This window comes from Microchirus variegatus, assembly GCF_963457635.1.
Source record: "Microchirus variegatus genome assembly, chromosome: 6".
Classification (NCBI taxonomy): domain Eukaryota; kingdom Metazoa; phylum Chordata; class Actinopteri; order Pleuronectiformes; family Soleidae; genus Microchirus; species Microchirus variegatus.
Window position 1 is genome coordinate 20,243,109 of NC_139807.1, and position 12,522 is coordinate 20,255,630.

A 12,522-nucleotide genomic window follows, 5' to 3' on the forward strand; every position below is an offset into this window, starting at 1 on the left:
ACAGAAAATCATTGAGCCAAAGTCTGACAATAGGACAGATAAAAATGAGTACATTCCCTTCTTGAAAAAACGAAAGAAAAAAAGATAATAGAAGGTAAAAGAAGAAAGGGAGAATAAATACGAGGCTGAAAGATTCTTACTTTGAGTCCACTCTTGGGCAATTTGGAGTCTTTATTGTCAAACTCCATCCACTGCTGGACGACACGACTGACGCTCGGCTCCGAGTTGTTGACGAGCTGGAAGCCGGTGATGTTCGCGCCACCTTTCCTCAGGTCTGTCAGGTCAATGTCGAGGAAACCCTGAGACGGGGAGAAGAACAGGCAGGGAGAATTTATAAATGTGATATCTATATTCCTGTGTAGAATGCTTATCGTGATGGAAGAGGAGTAGACAACTGGACAAGGCAGAGGAAAGAGGAAAACAAAAAGACCTTCAAATTTAGGGAATCGTGGGCTACTAAGCCCATGCGTACAGGCTTACTGATCCCTGAAAATCGCTATCAACATCTCATCTACCTATCTATATATCTCTGTCTGTTAACCACATAACTATCTGACAGGTCACTTAACAGGCTTGAAACATACATGACAATTAACTTACAAAGGGCACCAGTGTGTCCAGTGCATACTGTGATGTCATTTGGATAAGTAATGCAAGAAATATCAGATGAAATGCCAAAGATATCGCCTGTAAGTGACCATTCAAACACCAAAAATATACCATACCAACATTCCACAAAAACAGGCACATTTTAATGGGGTACTGCACGAGTTAATAGTTAATGGTGATGCACTAAAGTTCCTGACAGTGTGATGTGGGATAAAAGGAGCGGACAGAGGAATGGAGGGTGGAGTGAGTGGGAAAGAGAGGGAGAGACAGACAGACAAATAGAGGAAGAGAGAGAAGAACAAGAACAACAACACCAGACAGTACAGGCACAGTTTGACAACTTGGTACAATAACAGTAATGGTACTGACATTCATTTGAATCACAAGTTCAACAACTACAGTAATCATAAAGAACCACAAAAAGAAAGGTTTACCGAGCCTACAATAACTGCATCAGTTTGAGGTTATTTCCTGATGTAACAGAATGTGTGTGTATGTGCAGGGGTTGTCATTAGATGTGCTTAGGAACCCCCAGGCATAGATAGGGGCCTGAGGTCCAAGGACCCGCCATGACCGACCCATGGTTCCCTGGCACAAAGCCCCACCCAGCACCCAAGAGCCCAAGTGTCCAGCGTTGGCCTCCCATCCAGTGAGCCATCCGCCACCCCCCACTGCACCTTTAGGAAGATGTGTAGTGAAGAGCCATGGCAACCATCAGGCAGGGCGAATTGTGAGCTTTTCAAAAGTCCTAACAGATAATTTTCTCAGAGATTCTTTCTTATTTATATTCATAGGCCTTACAATAAGTTATTTCTGTCCTATTTAACTAGTGCAATACCCATTCAATATCAATCTGTTTTTAACCGGTATCTCTTGTTTTTCTGATCCAAACATCACCAAAGTCGACATTGCACACACTGGTGCCACCTGCCAAGTTTGAAGCCTGTCACCCTGACGTACAGACATATGTTCCTTGCATTTATAGAGATTTTGGTTTCCATTTATACATATGGACCATTTTAGGGCCCCCAAACCTCACACTGGGGACAACTGTGCTGGATAATTAATAATAATAAAAAAAAAAAAGCTGAACGAGTTGGAACCAAATGTGTAATTTAAAGGGCTGTATTCTCGTTACCTTTTGAACCCCCCCCCCCCCCAAAAGCACAAGGGTTAATTGCATAATGAAAATGACAAATTCTTCTTTTTCACTTAGATAGTTTATCCAATTGAGCAGACTCCATCCCCGTCTCTCCGGAGGGAGAGAGGGAAGAGTAGTGAGAAAGAAAATAGAAAACCTAATTTCATGGTGGGAGCAGTCCACCGTTAATCTCTGATAGAGTCAGAGTCTTCAAAGGCTACAGTTATCAATGGTAGGATCAAACCCAAATGGGCTACTGTGAACAATATAAAGGATACCTCAGGCAGAGGAGAATAGGAAAAAGGAGCGATTTGCTGTAATGGTATCTCCGACTTGTACTTTTCCCCCTGACTATTATGTGAGGAAGACATTCCTTAAGTTTTTTTTAAGTGAGGGAGAAAGGCAGCAGTGTGAGAGTCTTTCAGCAGCCAGTCAGTTAGTATGGGGAGAAGAAGAATCAGACAAGTGGGAATGGGTGAGGGAGCAAAGGGGAGAGAAGATTTGTCTAAGATTTAAGAGCAAAGGTTTTGACAGGTGAGGAGAAACGATGCCTCACTGGGTCGTTCCTGCTCACCAGGCATTCGTCTGACCACACACTTCTCCATCTTTTATTCTCTCCTCTATTATGATGCTATTCTTGTCATGTCTTTGTCTCCACTCTCAATCTCGATTCTTATTACTAAATGAAACGACTATTTGATAATTGATTAATGAGTTTGAGTGCGTACAATAAAACAAAGTAAAAAAAAAATTATAATAATATTAACATTGTAACACATGTTCCGGTTTCTTTGCGCCACATAACAAATACATTATTTTGGTTTGTGGACAAAACCAAGACTTTGAGGATAAAATCATCAGATTAATCGATTATGAAAATAATTAGTTGCAGTCCTACTCGACTGTGCATCTGTATCAAAATGTCACTTGTTTATATTCAGATCACTTCAGAAAATTAATTAACCAGAGAAATTAGGCCAAGCAGAGGTGTCTGGCTGTTAGGCAGAGCAAAGTTCAAATGTTTTTTTAATGCTTTTTATGGATGAACAAATTGGAAACAGAAAAGGAACAGTGTTCAGAGTCCTTCTAATGTGCCTGTGTGTTGCCAGGTGTCCATATTTCTCAGCTGAACGGACAGAGTAGTCTTTATTTCTGCTCCATGTACGAGCTAACGTAGTGCAGTGAGACGAAGAGGTTACTATAGAAACTAGCCTTTCCTACACTGGACTTAGTTGGGGTATTTCAGACAGATATTTTAATGACATTTAAAGGTTATATGAAAGACATTTTCAACATTCATTTGGCAACACCTATTCACCATGTGAAGTCAAGTGGAGTCATGGTGCCCTGAGCAGGGAGGTGAGCAGGGAGGTGAGCGGGGGGGGGGGGTTGTGAACTCTAGTTCGCTTAAAAATGTAGGTCTCAGGACATGGACTACAACGCAGGGCATTGTGGGTACAAATGCAGGGCATTGTGGGTATAAATGCAGGGCATTGTGGGTAAACACAACCAAAACATACGTGCATGCAGAATGATAGCCAGGAGAAATGGATGAGCCCATTGTTGCAGTGTATATGTGTCGTATGTTCACATAAAACAAAAATAAAATAAAAACAAGGCCGATAGGATTTGATGCAGCTCCCTCTTCTGCTCTTATGTGGCAGAAACAGAAGTTGCTCTGCATTAACCAACAGATGAGAGAGTTTTCATTGTTGTTGTCTTCTCTTCTCCTTCAGTAATTCTTGATGCAATGCTGCCTCAGGCGAGGAGGGGAATACGTTATTCAAAAGGTTTGGTTCGTTTCACTAAAGTGCAGAGTAAAAACAAACAAGGACCAGCTTTCGTGTGGCCCCGCCACTCAAATGTTCATCTCCGATATATGTATCAAAACAAACACCTTTATTTTGAAATTATGCAACAATTGCTCATATCGCTCACCCATACTGAAGAGTTGTTTTTCCTGCCACGAAGTGTTTGACTGGCCTCTGCTTACCTGTCTTGAAGCTCATGAGTCATACGAGTTTGAGACCCCTGGCCTAAAAATTTTCTCACTACTTAAGAATTTGAATGCTATGCACATTGTGTTTAAAACCTCCAATGTCATAAGCACCACTTTTTTTGTCATCAGTCACGGTGGACACAATTTCCTCCTACTGCATGTGTGCAGCATATAATATTTGCTAACATATAAATACCCCTCCTTTAGCCCTCCTTATCTTCATGAATTGGCACCCAAATGGATATTCTGGTTGAGATAATCTCTCTCTTTTGTAAACACAAAACACACAAAACCTGCCAACTACCAACCATGTTGCTGTTTAACAAGAAAGATTGCAGCTACGCCTTAAGCCCAATTTATACTCCTGCGCAAAGTGCTCTACGTAGGTTACGCAGAGCCCTCTGCGTAGACGGAGAGCCTGTCGGAGAGCCTCTGCGTCTCTGACTGCACAAAATATTATTATTTAAGTGTCCGTCACTCCGTCAAGGGACAACGGAGATGGCAAGAGCTGCGATTGGTCCTCAGGACAGGCCGAGCTAACGCTGCTCTGTGCCGGCCACAGTGCTTCAGTTTGCATGAAGGCCTTAGCAACACCTGAAGACCAGCAAGGTGGAGCCCACAAAGCATTTATTTTGGTTCTATTGGTCCTACTATCCTTGACGTGTTCAGCAAATTTTGCTGAACACCTCAAGGCACTAAATATAATGTAAAAGTATCGTCTCTATCACATTATGCTTAGTAGACACACAGCTGCAAACATAATGCACAAGAAAGTAAATTGGTAAATGTATGAAAACATGCATTAACAGTTTTTTTTTGATGCGCAAACCTTTTAATGGACCCATTATAAATGACAGACGCCACTTTGCCTATCAGCTATTATTACCCTGCAAGTCTTATCATTTAAAATTAAATCTGGAAAACTGGCCAGACAAGAGCCATTGAGCTAATCTAAAACCCCAGCAGTGAGAAATTGTTCAAGCCAGCAGCTGCATATTAATGCTGTTATTACTACGGCTTTAGTTAATGTCGATTTTCTCTTCATTTGGATGCATTTAGTGAGCGGGAACAGTGCTGTAGGGGTCGACAAACCATGTAGAGAAAGAGAGAGAGAGAATGCTAATGCATAGAAGTTTACATACATTGGCTGCCGAGACTTTTTACTTTCATGGTGATAATTCTGTCTCTGTCTATCACAGGTTTACTACTCGTGCATCACTGCAAGTCTACTTCTATTATGTCAGCAGGATTGACGGTGCAGAGAAAGAGCATATGGTTTAGCTGAAGAAAATGTAATATTAGAACATAAAAGACCATTTATGCCTGAGCTAAATTGGTCACATTTGAGAGCATTTGAGTTTGCCATAATCTATAGAGCAAGTTGTGTCTGTGTCTGTCTGTGTCTGTCTGTGTGTGTCTGTGACGTGCATATCTCGCTGACCATTAGTCAGATCGACCTAAGATTTTGGATATGGGTTGAGCACGGCCCGATGGTGTGCATCCTTGATTTTAAAGTTTTCGCTGATTTATCACGCTACACCAGGCAGGCAGCCGCTCATCAGCAGCAGCTGTGCTGTCTGGAGCAGGGAGGTGGGAGTGAAGAGGCTGTCCTCATGGCGGGTGAGACCTTTTCACACGGTTCACCGCAGAACATGGTGTTATACTGAAACGACGAGGTGTCCATTCACCTATATGCAAGCACATATTTCTTTAGCATTAGCATGCTACTATTTTGCGTTTAACTTGGCGAACCTGTTTCAAAAGTTAAGCTAGCGAGGCAATTAGCATTAGCCTAGCTAGCTGTTTTGTTACTGTCAGCCACACTGGAATCTCTTTAGTAAGCGTATTTGATTTGCAGTGTGCACATACTCCCTACGGGCACTGCACTAGTATACCAAATTTGAAGACATTTATGTTATATATTTATGTTATAGCTTTAATATAACACTGCATATTAACAGACAATTCATATTTCACTAAACACATAGCAAGGTTTTGTGATCAACAATCCCTTATACGAATATATAAACATACATAATATGTATTTTATATATATATATATATATATATATATATATATATATATATATATACATATATATATAAACATACATATAGGGATGCAACGGTATTAGGTATTTTACTGAACCGTTCGGTACACCCTGTTCGGTTCAATACGCAACGGCAAACAACGGTATTTCGGTACTTTTCAGTCCGTCAAAATGTATTAAAACACACAATGCTGCTTGATTAGATCCACTCAGGAGCAGAGACATGAGCGCAGTGCTGTGCAGTGAAGTTGGTTTGAAGTTGGTTTGTAGTTGGTTTGAAGTTGGATATTGGACTGACACTCGCTCTACAGCGCCACCCAGAGCAAGCCTCTCATTTACATCGTCATCACCTGTCTCTTTCACTTGGAGCAGCATGGTGTATCTGTAGTAGTTTCCATGAGTGGTTAAAATTGTGTTTATTCTTGTTGGATAGCACTAACCTTTATTTATTTTTAATTTGTGTGGTTTCATGTTTGCCGTTTCATTTGATCTGATAGTGCACTATTATTTAAATTAAATTTGTGGTTTGATGATATCTGTGCCCATTAATTATTTTTACAATGTAATATTGCCTTTGCTAGTCTGAGCAGTTTTATATTAAGATATCGAAACTGTACCGCTACCGTGGCCCCAAAACCGCGATACATACCAAAACTGTGGAGAAACTGTACCGTTGCATCCCTAATATATATATATATGTATATATATATATATATATACATATATATGTATATATATATATGTATGTAAAAGAAACATTCATAAATACAAATTCATTCAACACATAACATTGTGGAAAAAAAGATCTGCATGGATAAAATGCAGTGTTTCCTTACCAGGTTAGCCAGGATGTAGTGATAGCTCTTGGCATTCTTGCCTTGTTCAACAATCTGGAAGAAAAGGACAAACAGAGAATAAAATGCCTGTGATACAGAGGTAGAAAAACACAAAGTCTCTTTGTCTCAGGCACTAACACCCAAGATTTTGGGTGTTAGTGTGTGTAAGCGAGGGTAGGTCTCAGCTGTGTGTCTGCTACAGTATACAGCATTTGACCTTGTGCTCAACAGACAGAAACAGATTCAAAGGGAATCAGAGCAGAGGGACTGAACAATCTACTGTAAGAAAGAGAGAGGATAACGCCACAAATGTCAGCTTCCATCTTTGTGCAGCATTTTAACAGATTACCAGCTCCATTTAGTCAAAGTACATCTTAAAGAAAAGGAAGATTCTGGATGCAGTTAGAAACCTCTCCTCTTTTGTCACTTTTGTCACTCTACAATTTCCTCCTGAGCTCATTACTTGGCTTGTTCCTCTCTACCTCTCATTTCCTATGCTCTTTTTCTTCTCTTTAATAACTGCCTCTTCTCCTCTCTCCTCTCCCTCTTTGGTGATCTATGACAGTTTGCATCCGTAATGTTGCATTACCGCCTCCTTTAACCTTTACCTACATCGTCTACTTCTGTGTTTTACGGCTCTTCTCTCCTTTGCTGTCTCATTTTCTCCTTTCCTCATCTCATCTCTGCATCTATGACAACGATGGAAACGACGGCTTTGTTCCTTTGGCCAGACACAACAATATTATATATATATATCTATATATACGTATATATAGATATCTATATATTATATATATAGATATCTATATATATATACATGTGTATATTATGGCATGCCGTTCAGGAAATTAATCTTTGAATATATGGAATGAAACTTGAATATATTGAATGAAACCTTGAATATATGGAATAAAACTTGAATATATGGAATGAAACTCAGAATATATTGAATGAATGCTGAATATATGGAACGAAACCTTGAATATATTGAATGAAACCTTGAATATATTGAATGAAACTTGACCGACGTCAGACGGCAGTGCCTGCGGCCACCTGTGTAATGAGTGGATGCTGCAGCAAAAAGTGACAATGAGTCAGGCCGCTCGCAATCTCGTTGCAGCAATATTAAACAATGAGGACATCATTAAGACACTGGGGAATGCGCGTGAAAATCCTCCCGATACCCCCACTTTTTTTGTCAGCTTTGTGTCAGTAACGTGCCCAAAGCTGACAATGTGTCGCCGATCATCAAATACGTTCAATACTAAACTAAATATTCAGCCTGCATTGGTCTATGAATGTGGGTGATTCGTATTGTATCTAAACAATATATGAAGAGTTTCTCTTTCAGTTCACAAAATCTTTGTAGCCGCAGCAGCTTCTCCAGCCCCAGGAGAAGTGCAGCGTCAGAGCGCAGTGCCATTACGCACGGCCATTCACTGTTTACCTTCATTAAATCACCTGAAAACTATATCAAGCTAACCATACAGACCTATACACACATAGCAGAGTGTTCTGTTAATAGTTCTTCTTTTTTTATGAAGGATTCGCTGTTACCAGGGCTCATCATAGCTGCACCGAGATATAGAATATGATCTATATCTTTATATGTAATCTACTGAGAGCCCTCATCTAGTTTTAAATAAAGCCTAGCTATTCTTACCCTTTTTGTGTACGGGTGGAGATTGTACACAGGGGCTGTTTTGGGGCACTCGTGTGAGGTTGAAGGCATGCTGAGATTGGCCTGATAAGCAGCTGCCTGGCATGTTGTAGTAGGTCTGCCACGGTTAAAGAGGGAGCGAAGTTCTTCGTCAGAAGAACAGGAAGGGTTATCGGGAGGATTTTCACACGCATTCCCCAGTGTCTTAATGATGTCCTCATTGTTTAATATTGCTGCAACGAGATTGCGAGCAGCCTGACTCATTGTCTTTTTTTGCTGCAGCATCCACTCGTCACACAAGATGGCCGCAGGCACTGCCACGAAGTCTGACGTCAGTCAAGTTTCATTCAATATATTCAAGGTTTCATTCCATATATTCAAGGTTTCGTTCAATATATTCAGAGTTTCATTCAATAATCAAGGTTTCATAAAATATATTCAAACTTTCATTCCATGTATTCAAAGATTAATTTCCTGAACGGCATGTCATAGTATATATATATGTATGTGGGTATGTATATATATATATATATATATATACATACACAACATACAAAAAGTTTGTGACTTGTCGTTATGCTTTTTTTTTTTTTTTGAAAGAGCCCAAACTGACTCTTGCTTAAGCCTCAATCTTAACCCTCGGTGCAAACAAGCAATCATTTGCTATCGTTTACTTTTCAGTAAGCCGTGGTGTGTGGTAACTGTCAGCTGAATATGTCCGTGGTTGTGGTATTTGTATGAGTATCATCTTATAACTAACTGACAACCTAATAACTTGACTGAAAAACAGATCGTAATAAATAATCGTGATGTAAACGCGTTCTTCTTCTTATTTTTTGGAGTTGACAGACTGGACACAGCTTTGGCGTTATACTGCCCCCCACAGTCTGAAGACGTATCTGCATTTAAGGGGTGTCCCATTTCTAATTGACAAAATAACCCTCAACACTTGGTTTTGAGGGCCAGTTAAGATTAAGGCTAAATCCCAATTCCACCCCTTCCCCCTCCGCCTTCCCCCTACCCCTTGTTTTTGCGTGTTCATGTGAGGGGTAGGGCTGTCTCAAGTAGGGGGAAGGGGGAAGGAGTGGAATTGGGATTCAGCCTAAGGGTTTAGCTTGAGGGTTAAGATTGAGGATAGGAATTGGAATTGGCCCTTAATTTTAGAGTTAATTAACTCTGTACCCAACTAATGGAAGTATAAATCAATTAATGTTTCCTGCAAGTAATTAGTAAATATAATGCGTTACAAATCATTCTCCCCTCCCTCTACTGCTCTTTTCGGTATCCATTGAGAGCTTTTATTTGATCTTTGTTATATTTAAATAACTTACAATAATCTGCTTTTTTCACATCTGACAATACCATCACATAATGTGCTCAGTCAGGTCTGACTTGTGCACAAGCCCCTTTTTTATACAGCCTATACCATCCATCCCTCCTCCACCTGCACTGCTGCCACTCCCTAACTGTGGGAGATATAGGTCAACTAAGCACATAAGGTCACGCTGAGAGCTCAATAGTTTTGTGCCAGAACTGGTTTATCCACGTTGATTGACGACATTTCAATCCACATAGAACAAAAAGGGGGAAAAATAATTGTCAGCGCCAATATCTAGACAGTCTGTGTCTACAGCTTGGCTTGATCAGTGAACCATTTTTGACTCTTTCAGTTTGATCGGGCGTCATTTCTCATGCAGTGCACAGGTGGGACTGATTGTCTGCCTCTATACAGCAGTTTGGCAGTCAAATTAATTTCTGACATGTAAGAAACGACCAATGTCAGGCTAGTAGTACAGCCCCGAGTCAATTCACCCAACTTCAGGTATCCTCCCCGTGCACGTGCAAGGTGACGAACCTTGACTGACTTCTACTACTATTCTACTATTACAACATAAACAAGCAGAACTAGATGCTGCCTTTAGCTGCCTGGCAATATTATATCTTTTTAAATTATGGTTCACCTAACTATCTATCTGTGTGCTTTAAGATAACTATTTGAAAAACTGTCAATAGCCAGGATAGTCCACAGGGGCTGACAGTGTGAGCATTTACTGGTCAATACTTGGAAATGAGACCATACAGTGTGTGCCATTGAGGTCTGAGTCAAAACAATAACAAAAGACAAAAGCGTAGTTTGATGGTGTTGGGGAAGCAACACATTCATGGGAATTGTTGTACTGCAGTCTGAGTTTTCCCTGTAAAGTGTGGGAGCTTCGGCGGCAGAACAGCAAACACCAGTGAGTCATTGTTATCCAATAATGACACACAATAAAATGGGAAAAAACAACAACAAAAAACAAAAGAAAAGACTAACAGACTAGCAGTACCAAATGTTTCATTCCTCAATCTGTTATAGGGGGTTACCTTAACATAAATCTCATGTTTTTTTATGGTATATTACAGTTTTTCTCCATTGGTTTGGCTCTTTTCTTGAAACAGAATTTACATTCTCAAAACAACATGAACAAATCTCCAAACCACTTGGCAATTGTCCACAACAGAATTGCATTTCTCATTCATTTCATCAAATTGCAATTGTCTTAGTACATCGTTGCACATGATTAAGTAATTGGAGCACACAGTTAGCACAGTCAGCCTTCATTTAGCACAGTTTCCAAGAGAATAGATCTTGTTGATCTAAACTGATTGTCGATTCTCAGTCGAATGGTTGTTCTCTGCAAAACATGTCAGCATCATTTCATTGTGTAAGTCATCACTTGCACAATAGTGCGTTCAATTGTCAAAATTAGTCAAGAACATAATACCATGAATACTATATATGAATCTCTTGGAACATTTGATAAATTTATCATAATTGACACACATTATTGTTTGATCTGATCTGTCATCTGAGATTTGTGAAACTCCTTCTTTGCTGGCAAAGTTCTATTTTCACCTGACCTTGACCTCAATTACACAGAAGCTCCTAATTTTCTTGGACCACCTTCATTCTGATTTGATCCCTGAAAATGAGAGGTCTGGTAGGGCCTCACCTACCAAAGTATGCATTTGTGTGGGACAATGTGAATTTCCTCCATGGCTTCGCTCATCAGGGCCCGGTTCACTACTCATCCAAGGATGGTCATGGTGTTCCTTCCACCTTACTCTCCTTTCCTCAGTCCTATTGAAGAGTTTTTCTCTGCTTGGCGGTAGAGAGTGTATGAGCATCAGGCTCAAAATCAGAGGTCCCTGCTCCATGTGATGATATTACAGTCGATCAGTGCAGGGGATAGTTGTGACATGCACGCTGTTTCTTCCCTCGCTGCATCACAATGGAGATTATACTCTGTGATGTGAATGAGAATCTGTGGCCAGACAGACAGCAGTGTGTGGATGGCCAGGAGGGCGAGGACAGAAATGTCCTCAATAAATGTTAGTTTTGAATCTCCAGCTTTATTTTGTTTATGTGTTTATATGACAGTATATTGAATATATACTATATTTTTTTTTTTCGCTGATGTATGGAAGTTAGTTTATATGTGTGAATAAAAATGGTTACAATTTCCTTGGCAGTATGAGTGCAATGTGTGATGTCAAACTTTGGAGGGGACTCTTACCATAAAATCCTAAAAAAAAAAAAAATCAGTATTCTTCACAATTATATTCTGTTAGCTAGACAAAAAAAAACTAGTACATTAACCCTTGTCAATGAAGGACTGGGCTAAGACTGAGAGGTGGACATAAGGGATTATTCAATGGTCCTCTGCCACAGTGACAAAACATCTAAACATTTTGACTTGCAGTGCTTACACAATGCCAAATGGACAATGGATTTTGGGAGCACTGACTATTTATATGAGAAAGAAATGTAGTTTTGACACATAAGTCTCTCCCAAAACTGTTTTGGGAGAGATATGAGCTTTTGTAGGTGAACCATGGTGTTGTGCTGAACCATCCAGGTTATTTTGTTTTAGAGATCGTCTAGTCTGGTTCGAGAAATGAGCCAAACCAATTGAGAAGGATCTTTTGCCTTTTGGTGACACTGACTATTTATATCAGAAAGGAATTTAGTTTTGAAGCATGAGTAAACAGTTTTGGGAGAGATATGCGCTTTTGCAAGGGAACCATGGTGTTGTGCTGAACTGCAAGACTGTTTTGCCAAACGATCTTAGAGTTTTGAAAATGTAGTTTCTGTTTCAATAAATCAGCCAAACCAATGGAGAAAATAACAAAAACAATATTTCTATCACTGTACAGCGCATGCAAAGCTTACATGAAGCTGCTGT

General features: G+C 40.0%; 1 protein-coding gene across 1 annotated transcript in view; it reads right to left on the reverse strand.

Annotated features, from left to right (window-relative positions):
- Window positions 1–12,522, reverse strand: part of gria1a (glutamate receptor, ionotropic, AMPA 1a) — a gene marked incomplete at both ends in the record, with an annotated part of 95,956 nt that overhangs the window by 44,937 nt on the left and 38,497 nt on the right. The window contains 2 exons of the mRNA XM_083891606.1: window positions 141–299; window positions 6,637–6,690. Of these exons, the coding sequence (XP_083747732.1) occupies window positions 141–299; window positions 6,637–6,690 (213 nt within the window). The remainder of the gene's footprint in view (window positions 1–140; window positions 300–6,636; window positions 6,691–12,522) is intronic.